We start from the raw sequence: 22,845 nt of genomic DNA on the forward strand, positions 1-22,845 counted from the left end.
CAAACCCAATTTCGCACGGAAGGCAATTAGCCAGGCGCTCATTTGGCTAGGGTGGCTGCGCTGCTTTGTAAAATGTGACCTTTTAATGAGCTTGGGTTTACATCTGGGCGTTGGAGCTGAGTTTCTGCTAGTCTGCACTGGCAAAGGGAAAGCACCGGTGATAAATTGTCATCAGGAGAGGGGAGCAGGGGTGAAGCAGCTGTCGAAAACGGCTCTGTGCATGTCCAAGTCCTGCTCCACACGACAGGACCATACGCTCGACCCCACACCATGATGCTCAGCCTCCCTCCCAAAGCCACCGGGATGCTGTGGCATCCTTGGATTTGCAGCGCTGACTCAGGCGAACAGTCCCCTGCCCGCTCCCTGGTGTTGCTCTCTCCCAGATATTTCACAACTAGATATAAAAATCCCTGAGTTAGACGTTTGTGGCTATACTCCCTGCAAGGGGAAGCAGTAAAAGGCTGATTTATGCTCTGAATCACAAAAAGACTTTTATTGCTTCTATTTTTTTTTAATGTAACTGTCTTGTCCTTAAATGTCTAATCTCTTTCTAACAGCAGAAGCAGCAGGGCTCTCCACGGGTTAAATGTGCTGTTTTTCAAGAGGACCAAGATGTTCACCAGCTGCCCAAATCCCCACTTGCCCTGGCACGGGTGATCCTCCTCTCAGAGAGGGAAGGAGGGCAGCAGCAAGCTGTCTGCTGTTGGCGTGGTCCACTACGCTCTCCCATCCTTCAGCTTTCTGGGGTTTTCAGAGGGTCGTTCCATCACTCGGAGTATTCCCTGACAGTCATGGGAACCGCTGCACCTTCGGGGGAGAAAAAAACCCCAGGCTGCTCTAACTGAAACAGGGATTTAGGAGTTTGACTCCAGGCATATACATTTAAAGATATTGCCCAATTACTTCTTCATTTTTATTAATTACCATTAGTCATTTATGGCCCCTTTTTAATTCAACCTCTCAAGAAAAATATTACTTTATAAAAAAAAAAAAAGTAATTTCGTGAACAATTAGCAAAAGCTACAGCTGCGCCATAAAAGAGAAATACCTGGGGGAAAGAAATGTTTCAAATTGACCGGGGCATGCGAGGTGTCAGAGGGATGGAAAGCCAGCCAAGATCCTAACGAAAGGGTGATGCTGGAGAGGGGTGATTCGGGCAGGGGAAAGTATGCAGCATGGCAATGCTGGGTTCATCATCAGGCCTGCTGTTCATTACCAGTTTTATTAATGATTTGGAAGCAATGGGAAACGTTGTGTTAATTACATTGGAAAATGACACTACATTAGGAAGAGCTGAAACCAGCAGTGAGAGCAGAAGAAAGAGCGGAGAGAGATGCAGGGAGGTTGCAGATGGGAGCAGAGGGCCGGGGGAATAAAACAGCGGGATTTCATTTGATGCAGGCTCCGGGGGCTCTTCTATGGTTTTCCCCTGGTAGAAGAGCACCGGTAGGGTTTGTGGACGTGGAGGGGGCCCATGAGAGGTCAGACAGGAGGGTCTGGTTTGAAGCAGGCACCCACGGGGAGCCTTCCTGCTGCCCTGGGTGGAGGGATGGAGCCTTGCCTGCAGTATTGGCTGTGCAAGGTCCAGGCAGAACAAAATCGACGGGCTCAGAGGCGCCGCTGATTTCAGAAGTCCTGCCTGCCTCTACATTATATAGCAGAGCGTAATCTAGCTTCTTTAAAAGAGAACTGTAGTGCTGCAAAAGTTAACACATGGCTCTGCCTGCTGTGCAGCCAAACTGAAGAAACGGGGAGAAACAAGAATCCTAAATCCAGATAAATTTAGAAATCGTGTTTAATGATAATCTAGAGAAACCATAAGGCAAAACCGAGGGAGCGAGCTGCCGCAAGCTGCCAGGGAGGAAACCTTCTGCCCACCGGATGCCACTGTTGCTCAACATTAAATCACATGGAGGAAACTCCTGTGGCAAGAGAATATTTGGTGCTTAAAGACACCCTTATCCCGGAGGTAGGCAAAGGTGGCAAAGCCAAGGACGAAAGCCTGCGTAAAATTTTGCTTTTACTAAGTGGGCCCTAAAAAGCCCAACTGGAGTTTTATTGCGTGGCTCTTCAGGCTGACAGTCTCCATTAACCATCGGCTAATACTGCAGAGTCAGAGCAAACCCGGTGTCATGGCCCTGCGCTATTTGAAAGCATCCTTCGTCCCAGCAAAAGACCTCGGGGTGAGAATATTTTGCATGAAGAGCTACTGGCATAAGAGCCGAGCCTCTCGGTTCTGCATTGCAGTCGGCGTGGCGCGCACCATCCCTCCACGCCGCAAATAAATCTACAATTTCTCAGCTGGGTGCCTTTAGAAGCCACACGCTAATACGCTTATACGGGAAAAGCGACCAGACAAGGTTCAAATAAAGAGCTCATGTAATAAATAAACATGAGGTCAGTATGGGAACAGCAATAATTGCTTTGTATGACAAGATTTGCATAGCAAACATTTGTGATTAATGTACAGCCAACGTTAGGTAAGGAGCCTTCGCTATCGTTGCTCCATCTGCACCTTCCAATCTTGAAGGTACGGCAGCTCCATCCAGAGCAATTAGTCACTGTTTACTGAAAGGCAGATAGAGCAAAATTTTTCTGCTTCAATATTTGAGCGAGTTTCACCCCACTGCCTCCCGTCGGATCCATTTCTGTGACAGAAAGGAATTACGCTTCTTTCCTCGGGCTGGTGAGGAGGGACGATTAGCATTGCTGCTAATCCTGTCGGCAAGGGCACGGGCTGGCTCCCGGCCTCTCCTGGCTGGGCTCACCCAAGTGATGTTTTCATGGAAAACCCTAAGCAAGACACTAAAGACCCTGCACATCAGGGCTCTGCTTCCTCACTGCCTTTTCTTTCTCCCGCCTCTCTGCTGGCTGGTGGAATTGCTACTTTGCCACCGCTGGTGTACGCCGAGCTGTTGTGGGGCGGTGAGATACAGCGCCGGGGGCAATAGACCTTCCTTCTTTACAGCCCCTTTTCTGCAGAGTCCAGCTAACTCTTTTCAGCTAAAACTTTCGTCTCTTTGGAGAAAGAACTGTAATCTGACTTGAAATACCACCTTGATTTGGGGATTTTTTTTTTTTTTAAAGACAAGCAAGCCTCCAGCTTCGCTGGAAAAGGGGCAGTATGGCAGGAGAGGCTGGGTGAGGGTGGGGTTGATCCTCTGAGTTTGAGTGAATTCCTATGGAAAAACTCTTCCCTTGGAGTTGACTGGAGGGAAGATGCTCGCTGCCATGCTCTTCTGCTAAGTCTGCTCGGGGGTGCCGGGGAAAGCCGTTGGGGTTGCTGGGAAGAGGAGCACTCCAAGAAGTGTTGCGTAGACCAGATAGAAAGGGGTGAGGAGAGCTCTTTCATGTTGAGGTGCTCCACAAGGGCTGGATTGGGGTGTGGAGGCAGCAAAAACTTATCTCAAAGCTCACATTTTAGGGAAATAAAACGAAGAACTGAAGACGCTTCTACGTTCTCTTGCACGCTTGCGCAGTTCAGTTCAGCTCTGACTGAGGCTCTGAGGATGCTGATCAACTCGTCAAGAGTGATAAATGGCAGCGACTGTCTCAAACCTGTGATGAGATGTTCAGATTTTCGGTCACTGTCTTGCCGAGACGCCAGTCCCCTGGACCCATTAGGGAGGATGTCCGTTTCACCCCTGTGCTGGGGTGGACGAGAGCAAGGGGGATGCTGTGGCAGCTTGGCTGGTGCTTGCAGGACCCCTGCACGGCAGCTGTCCCCACCTGGGTGCCTCTAGGAGGTGCCACCAGGCTGGCAGGGGCCACCGAGATGGCGGATACTTAACGCACTGGTGGGAGATGCCACCACACCTCTGCGCCCCGTGGCTTTGCAGGTGAGCTGGAAAACGTGGCTGCTCATCAGCCGCTTCAGCGCAAAGTCCACCCACCACATTGGAGAGTGAGCTCCAAGGTGCCACCACCCCGCCCCGTCGCCCTCAAAACCTCGCCCTCCTTTCCACCTCTTCCACCCCAAAGCTTTCCAGTCGCCCCGCCTGAGCGCTGGGTGCCCGCAGCCCCCGAGTTTGCCGGGGGCCGGCTGTCCCGCGTGGCAGCCCGGGGCGCTTTGGTCTTCGCACGTGGCGTGGGGGGGCGCGGGGCTGCGAGCACCCAGCCAGGGGGCCGCTGCGTGGGGGCAGCACCCCGGGAGGAGGGCGGCGTGCCAGGTCCCCGGCTGGATCGGTGGCGGGGGGGAAGCCCACAGCGGAGCGGGGCCGGAGCGGGGTTCCCGCAGTCCCCGACGCTTCTCAGGCTTCGCCCGCGGGCACGGCTGGTACCGCCGCCGGCATCGGCTCAGCCCAGCACGGGAGCGCCGTCGCGCAACCAAGCTCCTGCCCCCGCCATTCGCTGGGGGCTCCCCTCCCGCGCTGCTGCGGGAGGGGTCCCCGCGCCCGCGGGGGGGACACGCGGGCCCAGCGCGGCCGCGGGACGGCGGGACACGGGAAAAGTTTCCTCTGGCGGCCTCCTGCTGTCCCCGGGGACACGCGCGCTCCGGGCACGCACCCGGCCGGGAGTTTTGCACGCTGCCTCTCACACGCACGCACGCACGCACGCACGGAGACGCACGGCTGCCCCTAAATGCTTTGGCACGGGAAAGCGCGCGTGCACACGCGCGGCCGCACACGCACAACCCAGCCACCCCCCATTTTCGGCGGGGAAAGTGAAAGCGCGCACCGGCACGCTCGCGGAGGCGCGCGGCGGCGCCCGGTTTTCGCACGGGAAAGTGACAGCGCGCGGGCGCGCGCGCGCACCTGCCCCTCGCTTCCGCACGGGAGGAGCGGGGCGCAGAGCGGCGCGCGCGCGCGCACGCCCAGCCCAGGCGCGCGCGGCAGCCGCGCAGCCCCCGCCCCCCCGCGTGGCTCCGCAGGTGCGGAGGGTGGGGTGGGGTGGGGTGGGGTGGGGGGCGGGGGGGGGCGGGGCGGGGCGGGGCGGTCCCGCGTGGCGCCGGCCCCCGCCCGCCGCCCGCCCCCTCGCTCCGTCCCGCCGCTCCTCCTCCCTCCTCCTCCTCCTCCTCCTGCTCCCGCTCCCTCCGCGCCGCGCCGCTCCGCTCCGCGCGTGCTGGCGGCGCAGCGCCCCGTGGCCGGCAGCGGCGGCCGCCCCGTCGGCGCCGCGGCGCGCCCGCGGAGGGGCGGCGCTGGGGGCGGCGGCTCGGCGGCGGCAACTTTTGGGAGCCGGCGGCGGCAGCGCGGAGGCTGCGCGGGGGATGGCGGCGGCGAGGCGGAGGCGCTGAGGCAGCGGCGGCGCGATGCCGGCGGCGGCCGGGGGGCTGCTGTGGTGGAGCTGCTGCGTGCTGGCGGCGGCGGCCGGGGCCCCGCGGGCCGCCGCGGCGGCGCAGGCAGGTGGGTGAGCGGCCCGGTCCGCGGCGAGGAGGGGGGCTGCGGGGCCGGCGGAGCGGCGCCCTCCCGCCAACTTCTCCGCGGTCCCGGCGGGGCTGCGGGCGGGGGGGTCCCCGTCCCCTGCGCGGGGTGCGGGAGTTTGTTGGGGTCCCGCGGAGAGGCGGCGGCCCGAGGGCGGCGAGCCCTTGCGGGAGCCGCCGCGCGGCGGAGCGGAGTCGGCGGCCGCCGAGCGTCCGCTGCCAGCCCGCGGCGCGGCAGCACCCCTCTACTTTATTATTATTATTATTATTATTATTATTATTATTATTGTAAGTGACGGCGTCTGCCGGGCTGGGGGTCTCGCCTCGAAGCCTCCCGGGGGCGGCTGCCCTTGGCCGGCAGCAGCTCTCGGGTGTCCCCGCTCGGGTGGCGGCTGCCCGGGCTCCGGGGCCGCCCCTGCCCTGCCGGACCCGGCCGGGCGCCGAGTCCCCGCCGGCGGCAGCCGCGCAGGTGCCGCTGCCGCCCCGACGGGCTGCGCGCTCGAAACTTCGCGCTGCGCCGGGCAGAGGAGGAAGCTTTCCCCGGACACGTATGCATTGGGTCTGTAAGGTGTGTCCAAACGCGGCAACATAAACACAGCTCCAGCTGTGTTTGCGCACGGGGGAAAGCGAGCAGGCGGCTTGGAACTTCAACCCAGAAAAGGAGCGTTTTCCTGCGGCAGGGTCTGCCCCGGTTTTTAACTTTCTGGAGGGAAACTTGCAGCGTTGGCTTCTTTTTTTTTTTTTTTTTTTTTTTTCCCCTTGCCCCCCCCCCCCCCCCCCCCCCCCGCTTTGGCATCGGAGCAGCGCTCTCCGCCGCCGTAGCACGGGGCTGTGCTGGTGTAGTCGCCCGGGGAGGGCACTGGGATCGCCGCCCGCTGCATCGCGCTTCTCGGGAGCCTTCGTTGTGAATAAAACATTATAAGGAAATCTCTTCAATCTCTGTAACTTTTCTTCCCCCCCCCCCCCCCCCGTGATGCAAAATTTATGATGTTTGGGCGGTATTAGTGCAACAGCTCCTCACTCTCACAATTCAGTTTATATTTTGGGGCTTTATGTAACTGAGATGATGATATGTTTGATGAGAAGGGAAAGAAGCGTGGCCCGGCTTTGCTTGCCTGGTGAGGCTTCGCAGGCAGTTTTGATCTTGCTGCGCAGTTTACTTTTTCTGTGTGTGATTGTTTCCTAATCCTCGAAATCAGGAGGGGTGAAACGCTGGGCTGCCGCTGCTGTTTTCTCTTACGTTTCCTTTTCCTGCGGTTTGAAGCAGTAAATCCCAGCTGAAGGAGCATTGCATTCCTTGTTTCACAGGCTCTGGTTTGCTGTACCTTTTTGCCTGCCTCCCTGTTTACACGCAGCCTGTCTCTTCCCCTGGCTTGGTACTTTTCTGTCTCGGACTTTCCCAGTAGCCTGCCCTGATTTTGGGCAGCAGCCGTCCCAGCTGAGCAGCTCCCGCGCTCTCCAGTCCTCCTTCCCCACCGCTCAGACGTGGCTGTTGGAGTGGGCGATTGCAAAGATGCTCCCTTGCTGGATTTATACCTCAGTGAAAATAAAAGGCATTGGTCCAGGGTCGCTCGCTTGCCTTCCTGCTGCCTCCGGGGAAGCTCCTGGATCCGTGCTGCAGAAAAGCCTCTATGCTCTGCACTGTGCAAAAAAAGAAAATCTGTTTATTAAAATAACGGGCTTGGAGTGACATTTTCTATTCGGAGGTGTTTGGGCGCTGCTGTGGGTGATGGCAGCTATTAATGATTGACACTTGCTGCTTGGCACTTGCTGAAATAGTGAGGCAAGCTGGACAGGTGAGCTTTGATTTGCAAGTACTTAGGACTCTCCATAATTTGGAGTCTCCTGGCTTTTGTGGGCATTAGGATGGGGCTGTGGCTGCTGCCTTCATTTCAAGCGCATCAAGGGAGATGATGACACCTTTGCTCATGCAAGCCAGCCGTCGCCCAAACTTTTGATTTCATTATCCAGTGTCTGTTGGCTAAGATGCAAAGACATGAATACATTGGGGTTTTTCGATTTCTTCTAATATAATGTTTGCAGTGCACAGCTCAGCCAGGGTCACGTGAGCCAAACAGCTTGGGCTGTTACCTGGAAGCTGGCGAGTCTTTGTTCTGCTTGCAAATAGCTGATAAATTAACTTCTTTTTCTGATATATGGGGCTGTTGAGTTGTTAAATAATTACAGCCAAATTAACTTAGTGCTGTTTGATGTATTCAGCTGCTCTGAGAAATTAATTGTACTTCAAATATTTTTGCAACATGTTTTTTTTATTGGCGCTTTTTTTTTCCAGTGAGGAGCATGTTCAGGCTGATGTATGGACAGGCTTTAATTTCATGCCACTGCTCCTCTCTGGGCCCTGTTGGATGGGACATGCCACAAGCCTTCAGAGAGCTGCAGCTCCTCTCCTTTGCAGCAGCCTTCCTTGGCACCTCTCCCGTTTATTCCGCCACAATGTCTATTTGATGGTTAAAATTAGGCTGAGCTCTGAGTGCCTTTGCAAAGGCACGATAAATATTGACTGGGAGTTTCAGCTTGTAGCTGCCATCAGATGACTCAGTCCCTGCAAAGGGGACGTCCCGTCTCGGCCCTTTTACCGAAGGGGAGTGGGTGATGTTACGACCCTGCGTCCCTTCTGGGAGTCCCTCTCCTCGCCATGCACGTCTGACTTCGGGGCTGTGGTGCGGGGCTCTGTGGGGAGGTTTCTGCGCGGTAGCCAGGGCAGGCTGCCACTGTTCCTGCGTGTCCCTCGAGGGCATTGCGAGCCAGTGCTGCTGCAGGGCAGAGGAGACTGGATCTGGCCCTGCTCTTCGGGGCATCCCCAGGGAGCCTGGGGCAGCCTTGGCACTGGGTTGCACCGCGCAGCCTGTGTGCGTGCACCCGCCCTGCCGATACCGACGCTGCAAAGTGCTCGAGTGACTTAGTTATGACTTTTCTCCCTTTTTTTTTTTTTTTTAAAGAGTTGGTAATTGATGTATATGTGTATGGATTCTGGCACTAAGAGCTGCGCTTGTAATTAACATGAAAACGGTAATAATAAGGACCTGAAATACATGCCTATGAGTAAACCAAATGAGACTTGGCATTAGCAGCTCGCCAAGGGAGAAGCCCTTTTCCTGAACCCTCACAGTAGCGAAGCGGGACGAGGAGCTGGGGAAGCCGTGTTGGGGCCCCTGCGAGTGTGGCAGCGAAGGGCCCAGCACCCTGCAGGTGCGCCGAGCTGAGCTGCAAGCGCTGCTTTGCGCTCCTGACCTTAATTTGTAATGCTGAGTTGTTCTGAAATGTGCCCTCAGTTTTCTAGCTGGGAATTAGCCACAGCCCTTAATTTAACTAAATGTTTTCTTCTAGTTTTCAGGGGATGTTAGAGTTATTTATTTTTTTAATTAAGTAAACTGAAGCAAACCATAGCAAGTTTACTCGCACCGTATGTGAAAGTGCAGCCTGTCATCAAGAGCATGCACATGTTCAAAGGCTTTATGGCAAAACAGCTTTATGCAAGTGGCTGCCGGAGCTGGGGAGCTGCTCGGGTGGGTTGTGAGGCTGTGCTGCGGGGTGCGATGGGGCGCTCGGGGCGGCGTGCCCGCAGCCTTGCTGTGCGAGCATCTCTAGGTGGCAGCAGCCCCCAGGAGCTCCCAGGCAGCAAGACGCGCAGCCCAGAGTTGGAGATGTGATTTCCCAGGCTCTGGTCCCGCTGCTCAGCACCCCCCTGCACCCCTCTCCCGGGCTGGGGAGCAGCTTTTTGGGTGCAGGGAATCGTCTGTCCCTGGAGTCCCGTCCCCACCTCCCGTGCCCTTGCTTGCAGGATAGGGGAGGTGTAATAACGCGCTGGGAGAGTGACTCAAAGACTATGAAGTGCTTCAAATGAGCAACCGAAGGAGTTCAGGTGACGTCAAGGATGAGTTAAGGATGATTTGATCATACTCAAAGGTGCTTAAAACCGGGAGTGAATTTCTAGGTTTATATTCTAGAGGACTCGCTAAGCTAACCAGTAAGTCAGGACTGGACTGGTGACTGGGTACTGAAGGTGAACAAGTTAAAACTAGAAATGAAGTGCATTCTCTTAATAGTGTAGTAACTGTTGTGGCAAGCTAGGAAAGAAAAAAGAAGATACCCTGTCACTAAGCACCATTAACTTGGATCGGATGGTCCTTCTAAAATACATGCACTTGCTCAAAAGAACGGTGTAGCTCACAGGTTTTTTTTTCTTTTTTTAAATGTTCATTCTGGTCCTTGTCTCAGAATGCAGGTGCTTTAGCATCGCAATGAACCCTCTCCTGATTTCTTTAGGACAGTAAGGGTGAGCTGGTGCGTGGTGGTTGGTATGGGACAATATGATGGTTCCCTGGAAGCTTCTGAACTTGCTTTGTGTCCTGCCTGTGCAGATAGGGGTTTAATGCTCTGCAACCAGACGTTTATGCTCTTAAGGCTACTGGTAAGCAATGGCAGTTCTGTAGGAACAGCTAAGCCAGGTCTGCCCCCGTGGACTCTGCTGCTTTCAGTGTGCTGAGGCAGTTTTGCCGGGAAAGGAGTGGGGGCTTGTTCCTGGGATTTACTTTTCACTGCGGTGTGAGCAAAGGCAGGAGAAGGCGGCCTCGGCTAGGCTGTTTCCCGTGCATCACACGTGTGCTGACAAGTCCTCGGGGTGTGCAACGGGTTCTTGTTTTCACTGACTTAAAGGTTTTCCTTTTGCAAACAAGTGCAGGCTGCTGGTGGATTTATGTGTGCCCACGTAGCCGAAGCTGAATTATCCCATGGGAGCACTGGAGTCTGCCAGAAAGATTCATCATTTCAGCAACTTTAGTTAATGTTTGTTTAGCAACTTCTTGCTTTGAACGAACAGTTTAAGCCGTGCTTGGTGGCAGCTTCCCTGTGATGAGCCGTGCGTCCACGTGATAAATGGACAGTCTCATTTCTGCACTGTCCGCTGCCTCTGCTGGGCACATGGGCACATGCCAAGCCTCCTGAAGTCTTCAAACAGCTGCTGCTATATATATCTCTCCTTATTTTTTTTTCTTAGCCTGCCAGGGAATCTCATCCTTCTTCCCACTTTGCATAAAGGGGATGCAAAGTCCAGGACAGATGAATATTTGCTTGTGCATCAGTGATACCTGAGGGTCTGACGCTGGCATGCTTTTGGACAGCAAAGTCTGTAATTCGAACTAAGGAGCACATACTAGTCCCACTGTAAACTTGTACTGTAAGAATACCAAGAATATAAATACGTACGAGGAATAGAAATTCATACTGTAAGAACATTGAGAAGTATTTCTGCTTTCCAGTGATGATTGCTTTTTGTTTCTATGCCTGAAGCCTATAAAATCTAGCTCCTGACAAAGGAGGAGGTGGGAAAATAAAGCAAATAAATGGGAAAGTAAGCTTCAAACTTTTAGTGGATGCAGTTCTTTTCAGAGCTATAAAAAATGACCACTCATATACTGTTTCTATAAAGTTCTTTTTAGAGATTTCTAAGATATACTCCTTTTGTGTTTGGTTCGTCCTTCTCCTGAAGTCTGGACAGCTGGACGTACAGTAACTGAATGGGCATTTATAACCTGATCTTTCTTAATCTTTTTCTGATAAATCAGCATTGCAATGTGAGCTCTTGTCACATGGTGATGTGAGTCCTGCATCTCATCACTAGCCGATGTTGAGCTTACAGATATCTTAAAAACCTGTCCGGTTGGGCTTCAGTCTCTGGGACCAGCCCGTAGCTGATGCCAGGGAGGGATAAACCCTTCCTCCCCAGCGGTCATGGCTGGCTTCCAGCCACGCTAGGGTGATGCTGATGCACCCCTGCCTCTGGCAGCATTGACCCACTCCACCAAAGGCAGGGAGCCCGTTGTCTCCCTGCTGTTACGTGGGGTGGCACCTACCCCCCATAAACCTCGGTGCCTCTGTTTTTTGGAGTGTGCACCAAACCGTCAGTGCAACCGGGAGAGTAAGAAAGCCAGGGAAATGAGGCCCGGCAGGACTTGGGGAGGGCACAGCCCCTGAGGTGCAGCTCAGCCCTGTGCTGGCAGCGGGGACAGGGGCTGAGCTGCCCCATGGCAGGCAGGTCTCCACCCAGGCCATGTCCCCAGCATGGCTGGGGAGGATGCTGAGCTGGGGGACGTGCCGCTGACAGGTTTTAGATTCGTGTGGGGAGGCTACTGTGGCACCGCAGGACGTTATCTGACGCTTTGCCCGCAGCTGCTTGACTAAACTGCCTAATAAATGTCTGTTAAGAGCTGTGATACCTGACCTCTCTCTTTTTTCACCCCTTCCCTGAGTTTTGTGGCATTCTGATTCATGAAGGAAAAGGGTCGAGTCAGAGGGAGGTTGAAGAAAAAAGCTTGCCTGCTACAAAAAAAAACCCCAAACCCCAAACTACTTCTGAACAAAGTTGTGTCATGAATAAACGTAAAAGCCCAAAGTTCTGTGAAATGGTGACGCAGCCTTGGCTGTAGCATCGCTGCAAGAGAGCACACTACTCTTGTGTCTGGGGTCAGCAATGATACGCTGGGTAAAGCTCTGAAACCCACCCCTGTCCTACTGACTTTCAGCATGGCTTGGCTTCTGCTGCTCATCTGGGCCTTTCCAAATGGTGCTTCCACATCTTCGTCTCCTGTTTTTTCCGAGAAAGCATCTCCTACAGGACAGGCATCCCTTGCTTGCGCTTGCAGCTTGATGAGGTGCCAGAGCAGATACTGCTTGCGTGCTTTACATTTAAGCATGCGCTTAAATAGCTCAGTGTGCAGAGCTGCATGTGCTGGGAGGAGATTTGCAGCAGCGTTTTGCTCGCATGAACCCCAGCGAGCTGCTGAGGACCATCTCCTTTGGACATAGCTCCTGCTGCAGGAGCTGGCACCGGCAGGATCGAGCCGTTTTGGTGCACGGACAGGAGGAAAAATCATCACAGTTAACTTGATACACATCCTAATGTTCAATTTCCATTAATTGAAATTACGTTGAAATATCGAACATTTTAAGTATAAAAGTTTATGTACCATGGTTCGTATGCTAATGGAATATTTTAGTAATCTTTTAAGGTTAGCCTCACAGCCAGATGCAATGATAAGCATTTGTTCGTAAGAGTTATTTTGCTTTAACCCCTTTTCCAAGAGCATCCATATACTGGCGACTGTTCATCGGCTGCGCTGTAGCTGTCATCCAGCTACAATTTTGAGATTTTTCATCGGATCCACTATGCAAAGTTGAATTGTGGATATTTTTGCTCATTATCTTTGGCAGTAAAAATGTATATATCTAAATTTAAATTGCTGTTTGCTGAGGATATGTGACAGTATTTAGAATTCAGTATTATTTTATTATGTCTTTGAAAGGATAAAAAAAGGCTCATTTATTTCAAGAGATATTTCTGTGGCGCATAAAAATACCAGTGAAGTAGCTAACGTTTTCCAGTTGTTGTTGACTTCAAATTTAGCAACCATTGTCCCTGTTGATATATTTGATGCTCTAAAAATGTACTTGCCATTAAGTAGGAAGCTGAAGTGATTGGTAGGCAGATAATATTCTTTAGTAGCTATTAATAATGCTCAGAGGACGTACGCATTGGAGTGCATGGAAAAAGCCATGGAATTTTGTAGGAAGGAGGCAAAAATAATGTATATGGCTGCTTTATTTGAAAGCCGCCTTTATTACTCTATCGGTATGTACCGCAGCGATTGCTGCCCGAATTAGCACATCATGAGCGGGAGAAACCGATACGCAAACAGAATGGTGTGCAGCTAATTTTGTTTAGCAAATTGAGATCCGATCCCTGCTATTTCACGCCCTCCGCGAGCTGACTCAGTCGCTCATCGCAGCATCCTGGTGAAATGCCTGGGGACCCGATTCTGCCGGGGGTTTCGGTGGTGTCAGGCGGGACTCACCCCCCCCCCGGAGCCAGCGGAGCTCAGGGGAACAAGGGAATTAATATCCCATTAAGAGAAAATGGAAATTTTGAAAACAAGTGTAAAGCCATCACGGCTTTTCTCTCTCCTTTTGTCTGTTCCTTGAGCTAGAGGAGGGCTTTTGTGCCGGCACCGATCTGCCCCCAGTTGCTGAGAGTTTCTCCCTGGATTTCTCCGTGCGGAGCTGCTTCTTTGTCTCCCAGAGTTTACAGCTGCTCTTAAAATCACGCACGTTTGTGCAACATGTTTAAGACTGCTGCCAGCTTGCAGAGCTGCGTAGCCCTGGTGTCACCCAGGGGCTGTACTTTGTGTTGGGAAGATCATATTAGAAAAATGTAAAATTATTACAGTCCAGAAATAGCGGTGATAACTTTTACAGCATTTACATCGCCCTTGTGCTGCATAACACGCTGAAGTCACAGGCTAGATTTGCTTCTAGTCTTGCTTCATGTGTCACTGAAACCTTATTATGTCACGATATAACAAGCAGCTGCTGCATTGATGACGTGGTGCCTGCAGCACAGGTGGGGGGGGGGTCCTTTCTCTTGTTGCTAACAACTGTATTGATGCTTTACACTTTCTGTGGCTCTGTCCAACTTCTCAGAAAGGAAATAAAAATCAGGTCCCTGCTGAATGTTTCTGGCTGCCCAAGGGTTTTGGTGTGCAACTTGAACTTTTAATAAAATAGCTCTTAAATAGCCTTTTATTAGCTTTTACTTTATTGTAGTAACTAAAGATCGGGGACAGAAAGAGAATGCCTTTTTTTTTTCCTTCTTTATTTGGAAGATTTACAAATAGATTCACACAGTGTTATTGGCTGCAAATTTCGTGTTAATTTTATCCCAGGATCTTGGAGTTGTGAGAATCTCAGTCTTTGCATAAAGAAGGAAAAGCATCTTCACCTGCTCTGTGTGCAGAGAAAAGTTAAAACTCCTGTAGCTTAAGAAACAGGGGAAAAAGTCCAAAAATTGTTTTTATAAGCCGTGGTTTTTCACTCATTTGTAAGATTTTATGCAGGGGCTGGTTGACTTATTGTTTTCCAGTGTCTGGGAAATATTGCTGGTGACTTTGGAGATGGAAATATGGGTTTATTAAGACTCTAATAGCTTTAGTCTGATTGCTGCCATGACATGTGGTTAAGGCATTAAAATATATGGATTATGCCTTATGCTACAGTAGAGCAATTACTGGGTAGGTGTCCTTTGATACTGGAAAATGATCTTGCCAAACTTCTGCTGTCAGCTTGAATAATCTCAGTCTTGCTGAAGGCCCATAGAAATGAGAAAAAAAGAATTGTGAATAGTAAATTTCGCCAAGTGAAGGCCGTACGAAGGTGTGTGATTTCTATAGGTCCTGTCTATCCCAGATGGATCCTGTCCATTTGGGCAGAAAGCTTCTGCTCCAAATAGTATCTATCTTGGGCTTTTCCTGGTTTAAAAGTGTCTAAATTGTCCTAGCTTATGCAAGAACTACAGTGATAATTGTTTCCGTTTTTTTTTTTTTTGAGTATAGCCTGACTGCTTTTTGCAGTGATATGATAAAATTACGTCAAGTACTGCTACATTCATGACATCAGTGTTTGTAAGAGCATCCTTTTTGGCTCAGTGATGACTGAGTCCTTCCTCCAGCTGGGGAGCTTTGGCATTGGGTAACCTCTATCGGGTTTAGATTTGTTTGTATTGTCTTCTGGGGCCACTTTAAGGCTTTTACTGCTTGTCCTAAGCCTTAGTGATGCCAGTGTCTCCCCGGGGCACGGATGGTGTTTAAGCACTTTATGGAGGCAGTACTGCTGTGGGCTCTTGGAGGATGAGCGCTGGAGCAGTGACAGGCGAAGAGGAGGGATGCGCTGCTACCTGGGTTGTTGCTCTTTGATTTGGATAGTGCTGGTGTGAAGCCAAAGTGCCGGGGTTTTTTGGGATCCCAGCTCACTCTTGCAGAACTTGCCTAATGTCACTGAAGCTAATCTTATGTGTGTTTCTTAAACCAGTTGTTGATTAAATTCTCTGAGAACTCGTATGAACTGGAGCATGCCTGTATTTTTAGGAATATCTGGAATAAAACCCCTGTTTATTTGGTGGCACAGGCTCAGAGGCTTATTTTGCCAGGTAAAATAAGGCTTTCCTTGGGAGTCAGTAGTATGAGGTGTTGGAACAGCATCACTTCTCAGATCACACAAGCCTGACTTAGTAATATTGAGGAGGGTGTTATCTGGACACCAAGTAATATGGGGCCTTAGTGGCATGCGGAGATTTGATAGAAATAAACATAAGCAGCAGGTACCAAAGTTCCAGGGAAGGGCAGAGAGGAGCAAGCGCTACCTCAAATCCTCTCTGCGGTCTGAGTATAGGTGTGATGGATTAAATACAGGCTTGAGGGCATTGGAGTTGCTTTTTCCCGGGTCTCTGCAAACGTATGTATGGCTTAAGGACTGTGATATCGGGTCTTTCCACTGACATGCATCCTGAGGGAGCTGCCAGTTACTACCTCGGCGATAGTCTTTGTTTTTAGCACTCTACTTCATTTCTTTCCCACAAGTTTGAGTTTCCAACAATATGATTGCTTACGGATTTGTAAGTCAGAAATAGCTTGGTAATTGCTATATTGCTTTGCCCGCAGTAGCAACAAGCGTCTTAAATTTAATGCATCATCCACACAGAAAATTGATATTTGGCCAAAACTTGAGGCCTCTGACAGCTAATCTTAAAGAGCTTTTGGTTGACATGTAAAATAGAGACTTGTGGATGACATTCACAGGAAAATTGCTGGTCTTTAGGATTATTCCATAAAAGAAAAATACTCCTTACGATTGGCTGAAAATACTTGAGGATGATTAAGTTTACATAGAAACCTCTCCTTAGAGGTCAGCAGTGTGAAGGCCTGGGACATTAACCACTTGGATCACATGCAAAAAACCTATGCCACCTCATAATTCAAAGCCTGAATTTTGCCTGATCTTCAGGGTTTGTCTGATGAAACCACACGAGCTGCTGACCGGCTTGCTAATAGTAGGTTTCTTTTAATGTGCTTTTACTTTGATTTCCTCCCTAGAACACAACCTAAGCAGCAAGAATGCCCCAGAACAAGTCTTCCTTTGGAAAAAATTACACTAAGGAACTTCGCAGTGTTTCTGATGAAGATATCTGGCACATTTGTACAGATACATGTGCCTACATTGATTATGTATTTTGCTGTCCATTGCAATTTAAAGGACTAGAAGTTTCGGCAGAGAAACTTGTGGCTCAATTTGGTGGGCACGTGCTGCTTTACGCCAGGGTTACATGATGCTCTTTTTTGGGTAAATACACATTTCAGCATGTTTTGTCAATATTTGGTTTTGAGTCAGTAGGTCTGGATGACTTTGTTTCAAAACTACTCAATATCTATTTATTAAACACAGTGCTTGTGTTCAACAGAAAATGTAAGACCCAGTTTCAAAATTAGGCCCACACAATTATGCAATCAGGTAATCGCGCGTGTAATTGCTTGCACAAATGGTCAGTTAGATGTGTAACTGTCCATTTGCATGCAAAATTAACCAATTTTGCAAATTGGGCTCTGAATATTCATGACAGAAAACACAGCTTTCTAGAGATGGCTGTGTTGTGTCACACCTTCCCCTTCCATTGGTGTCTTGCCTTTGAGCCTTGTGCATTTTGTATTCGATTAGATGTTAGTAGCAAGTCACTGGAAGTGAAGGAAAAAGTATCTTTTCTCTCTGAAGCTTAATGCGTATCGGTATGCTTTCAATGGCTAAAAAACAATGAGTGCCTGATAAGAAGTGGTCCTGAAATACAGGTTGTGGTATAGTAGTTCATTACTGTGCAAAAGGCATGCTAGAGGCTTTGCCCGATTGCTACGGATAAGCACTAGATAAATAAAACACGGAAAACCAAAAGCCACCTGCAGCTACGTGGAGGTGTGTAGTGAGCAGGTGGCAGGTTGAACAGTAGAGCTGTGGATGCAAGCGCTCCTTTGGCTGCAGGTGAGCCAGCACAAAAGGTGCTTTTCGGTGTTCAGCCTTCGGTGGTTTGTTGCTGTGTCCTCTTAGGGATAGCGCTTTCCTCCACAGATGTAGAGTGCAATTCTTATATTGCAGTCTTGTATTACTCATAGAGTAAATTTTAATAGCATTGCAGCCGAGGTTGGTAATGCTATCAGTGTAACGCATGCAAGCAAAGCATTGGGGAGGAGTATGGTGGATAGCCCATGTGCCAAAGGCTTACTAATTTAAAGCCAAAGATGGAAAGAAAAGGATGCGATGCCAAGGAGTGATGTGACGTATCCACCCTTGTACAAGCCGGGGGCAAAGCCAAAAGCAGCACTGGGCTCTCCTGACATAAGTCTAGCATGTTTGGGTTTTGCTTTCGCTCTGGCACTGTGCTCTGGATCTCTGACAGTTGTTGAAAGGGCTGTGAAGGGTATGTGTGTTACACCTGTGTGTGTGTATCAAATTTAAGACTGCTAACATACATACAACCTCATTGGTCTGGAATTTACTGTTTTGAAAACATGTAATGTGATGCCTTTGCAATGGCAAAAGCAATTGTTTGATTTATATATTTTTACATATATATATATACACACACACACACTTAAGAGGTTTTTTGTTTGTTTCATTTTTGTTTGGTGTGCTGCCAAAATATTTATTTTCAGTGAAAGAATGCAAAACCGTAGCTGAAGGATCTGTAGAGATACTCACAACCACCACTTTGCAGTTAGCACAAGCTCTCATTTGTCCGACACGGTCCCTGGGTGCTGGCGTGAGCAAGGTTTTTGATCGCTGTGGCCATGGCCACTCGGTGTGTCAGGAGAGGGAGAATGAATGTCATCTCCAAGAAAAACAGAATAATGGTGTAACTGGCTCATGTGCGTAGGCTGTAACCCCTAGAGATACGTGGTAATGATTTGTTATCAAAATTTGGCACCCCTTCCAAGGAGGGAGTACTCGTTCGTGCCTTTAGAGAAAGGCGTGCATTATGTCTCTCTCCAGACTGGGATGAAGGAAATACTGTTGCCCGAACTGTTCCCACGGAGCAGGGAGCCACATTGCCATCCAAGGTGTCGTCTGGCTGCACCGTGCTTCCCAGTGCAAATCTCTAGTGCATGTGCCCATTTTAGGGCTCGGTGTGGCAGTTTCTCACATGTGAGAAGGCAGATTTGGCCAAAATCTTTAGGATTTGTTGTCTGGGACCCCAGAGTTTTGAAACTCTGAATGGGAGAAGCCACAGGCTAGCAAAGCCTTTGGGCCTGACCTGGGGCAGAGGGGTGAGCGCAGGCAGGCATTATAAATTTAAATATGTATACATTTTTTTTAAGTACTTTGGATGGAGTTTTTCCTTGCAGCTTCAGCAGCGGCTGCACCGCCATGCTTGCCTGTGGCAGGATGGGCGCTCCTGTGCAGAGCGCCTGTCACTCCTGCATAGGTGGGTTGAGAAGCAAAAGCAGTTTTTCACATGAACCTCCTCATTAAAACCTGGCCTTTTGAGCCCAAACCCCCCTGACGTTCTGTGAGAATGAGCTTTCTTAAGTAGTTAACTGCAAATCAGTTCTGCACTTTGTGCTTTCCAGCATTGTGTTGTCCAGGTGAGGATGCAGCCACCCTTTTCTTGGTGTGCTTCTGCTGCTGTGCAGGAGAGGGGTGGTTTGACAGCCCTGCGTGGTACCTCTGCTGCTGCGGTGCTCCCTCCTGCCAAGGGATTTTCCACAAGGAGATATTTTCCTCAAGGAGACACCTAATGCACACGTGGGATGGATGCTTTAACCGGGGGGGCAAAGTGGCACCTTGGTTTCATGCTGGGTTGTCTTTGCAAAGCGACGGTAGTCTGAGCCTGGGAAGGATTAAGCAGGAGCGTATTAAGGTCACTTTTTATTCCTGAGCGAGAGGTTTATGTCCTCTGTGCATATTAATTTCACAGCTTGGGACACGGTAGAAAGGAGAGCAAATAGGAGTGCAAGCGTGTTGGATAGCCTTGGCAATTGAACTAGAAGAGCTCAGACTGAAAAGCTGCCTTTCCCTCCCACACTGCGTTAGCATGGCTGCCGTAGAAATCGTGAAAAGATCCAAGCCTGAAACTCCAAAATGACCAACATTGTATTTTCATTTTGTTTATGCCTGCATGGCATTTAGTTCATTTTGGCTGGTGTTTGTGGGAGGTTATGGGGAGGAAGAACAGGGAGTCGCAGGTTGCCATATGCAAAATTTACATCTTTCATGTCTTAAACGCATATAAGCCAGAGCTTGCAAAACTCTTCCTAATGCCTTCCCATTAGCTTTGAGGATTACACATCCACAGAGGGCATCAAAAAGCACAGTTTGTAGGTGAGCTGCAGCCAAAAACACAGGTGAAGGTTGCCCCTGAAATGATGTTTGAATGAGGCAGCTGGGAGTGGTGTAGGAGCATGTGAGGCTTGTTGAGCTCTGTCTTGGCACACTGAGCGCTCGTCACCTGGCTTGGCAAAGCACATATGGGTTGGACCTGCAAAGGAGTTGCTGCGGTGGGGTAGACATAGCTACACACTGTGCAACAGCTCCTCTGCAGAAACTGCTGAGATATGTAAAAATATATATATATATATATGCATGCTTTTTACTTCATTTCTAAGGGTAAGGTAACCTCCCCTGCTTATTTAGGCTTCAGCTACCCAATGTGTTTGTCTCAAAACTTCTAAAGCACTTTTGATAAACTAAAAATCCTATGACTTCTTGCAGGATGCGCAGGCAGTCCTTCCAAATTCCAGTGCAGGTGATTATTGCATTTTCTTTACCCATCAGTCTCCTGCCTTTGGGGATGATGGGACCTTGGTACGGGATTTGTGGGCAGGAGCTGATGGTTCCTTGACGGTAGTTGTGGGTTGGTGTTGCTGGACCTCTCGCAGCATTTTGATGTGGACGGAAAGGCTTTGGTGGCCATCTGTGACCACCATCTCGCCTTTCTGCTGTTGACACCTTGAGGATTGGGAGACACAGTCTTGAAGACTTGAAAGCTCTCCAAAGGCATGAATTTCTGGTCCGTGGTCTCTCAGTTCAGGCTGATGTGATGGACAGTCTTTTTAGTGAAGGTATAAATCCATAAAGCATTTCAAGATAGAAAAGGATAAAAAATGTGTCGTGTAAATTATAATACTAATTATATTATCAGCAGAAGAGCTCATAGCTATCCTTGCTCCATAGCAACTGCTGTGCTCTGTTAAAGATACTGCTGTGAGATAAACGCAGATGAAAAGGTTAAAGTGTGTTATCCAGTGATAACTGATGTACAGGAGGACGCAGGGCCGCTCTCTTCCAAGTCATGTGTTGGTCCCGTGGGCGAGAGTTGGCTGCGTGACTTACAAGAGCTGTGGGGTCCGTGGGTTGTCAGGCTCGACCCCACGGGTGGCTGAAAACCAGCCCCACGGGGAGCTTGCAAAAGCCTTTCTGCATTCATGTTTGGGTCACTCTGCCTCCTCCTGAGTAACTGCTGCAACTTCTGTAGCCTTTGGTACAGACTCACTTATCTCTTAATCTGACTGTGAAATAAAATATTAGAGGTGAATTAAAAGATCTTTTTATTAAGGCAGATCTGGCTTACTGTTAGTGACCTAAAAATAGGCTATGGATATTCTTGATTAGTAGAGGCATTAGCCTACCTTTAAAAAACAAGTAAGGAATGTGGTATTTTATACACAGCTCTCAGCGCTGTATGAAAAAAAGCAGACTACAAAGCACAGCACAGGAAAATTGATTTATCATCAATTTATTGCTTGGAGCTCTAGGCAAACTCATCTCAAGACAGAACAGAGATCTATAAAATCTTTTCATCTGAAACTATGAATTAAATTGGGAGGAACTGGTGATGAGAGATCGGAACCAACCCTCAAACCAGACAGGCTTTCGGGAATGGGTCTCCTGGTGCAGCAAGGGGAGTTGGAGGGGTGATGCTGATTTACACCAGCTGAGGATGTGGAACTTAATTACTTATTACACTGTTTCTTTCTTTAGTGTGAATCTGGCTTATGCAGAAGCAAGCCTACAATAATCCCTCTGCCCCCTTCTTTATTTGAGTATAAATTTTCCTTTCTTCATCGACATATCTTGTTAATCTTGCAGTTTCTTTTTCCAACGTGTACTCTTTTCTTCTATTCTATGTGTGTATTCTTAAACCTCCTAATAACAGGGTAACTTGCCTGTTTCAGCAGGAAGCCTCTGAAAACAAGCTGATGCATCTCAGTTGTCAGATCTCTATATAAATAAATAAAACCTGTTCATGTATTCACCTCAAAGAAGTGAGTGGGACAATGCTAAAGAACTCTTCTCCCCTGCTTTTTTTTTTTGCATTGGGGGAAAAAAAGCTGTACTCTGCTATGTCAGAGACTTGTAATAAATAGCACTGCAATGAGAAGCGACAGCCTCATTCACCTTGCATCCATGCAGAAATAACTAAGCTCTCTTCCCATGCCTTGGGAAAAAAAAAAGGGGGGGGGGGAATTAAAGAAAAGAATTGACCTTGGCTTGCAGTCGCTCCCGTACTACCAGGGAACAGTCTACCAACAAGAGATTGAAGTTTTGCTGGCTATTCTTGCAGGCGGCATATTGCCTGTGTTACTGCAAGCTATTCAGCCTGGAGTGCATGAAGTACGGTCTGTGTCTTTCTCTTGCTGCCTGAAAGTGTAGTTAGCTGAACTATTAATTGGCAAAAGACAGAGGTTTGGAAGGCTTAAATATTTTAATGGAAAAATAAAAAAGAAAGAAAGGTTTATACAATAATGAGGCACAAAGTAGTCAGACCGCTTCTCTGTAGTCTGTTATTTTTTGTCCTTGATTTGTCACAGTTTATTATGAAGTTAAGGTAATTTGGAAGCTTTCTTGTAAATTAAAGTAGATGCCAAATTAAAGGGGGAAAATATAAAAGGCCTTTAAGAGAGCTGGTGGCAGACAGACTGACAGAAATGTGCTTTTGTACATCTGTAAAAACTTTGTTAAATCTGTGGAGGGTTTTCTTTTATGTTCTCATTGGGTATTTGATTTTTTTTTTTGGAGTTTGCAAGAGGCATTGGAAAAAAAAAAATCTTTTGTTGGGGTTATTATGTGTTGGTTTTATATCAGCAAGTGCCTCCCCTTTCCCTGTCCAGACTCTCTGGCTCTTCCTGTCTCTGCTGGGATAGAAAGTTAAGTTTCTAGGGGTTGGGAATGGGGAGATGGAAGGAGAAGAAACACCAGGAGCATCACTTTCACGTTTCTTCTTTGCCCCCTGTGGACCAGACCGCATGGCTGTGCAAGCTCTGCTGGCTTTGGGAGCCTGTGCCCCTCTGCTGTGGGTCTGGATCCGGCCCCGTGCCGACCCCCCTGCCCTGCTGCATGGGATGTCATGGGCACCCCATGTCCCTCCTTTTGGTAACCTTTAATGGGAGCTGCTAGTCCCCCAGTAATAGCCCAGCACTTGCGGTATCCAGGAGGTCGGGATGACTAAACTGCTCCTTTGGTTCGCCTGGGAAAAGCGAATGGTAGCTGTCAAATTGTTTTAGCATCAGGTTACTTCTGAGTGCAGCGCTGGTGTTATTTTTAGTGTGTGTGTGTGTCCACCTGTCTGTTGTCTATATATGACTGCACGGGCGTGT

General features: G+C 49.4%; 1 protein-coding gene across 1 annotated transcript in view; it reads left to right on the forward strand.

Moving 5' to 3' along the window:
• Nucleotides 1-5,248: 5,248 nt before the first annotated feature.
• Nucleotides 5,249-22,845, forward strand: part of ERBB4 (erb-b2 receptor tyrosine kinase 4) — a gene marked incomplete at both ends in the record, with an annotated part of 639,842 nt that continues 622,245 nt past the window's right edge. Inside the window, one exon of the mRNA XM_082312566.1 lies at nt 5,249-5,342. Coding sequence (XP_082168692.1) covers nt 5,249-5,342 — 94 coding nt within the window. The remainder of the gene's footprint in view (nt 5,343-22,845) is intronic.

This window comes from Platalea leucorodia (genome assembly GCF_965183815.1).
Source record: "Platalea leucorodia genome assembly, chromosome: 5".
NCBI classification, from domain to species: Eukaryota; Metazoa; Chordata; class Aves; order Pelecaniformes; family Threskiornithidae; genus Platalea; species Platalea leucorodia.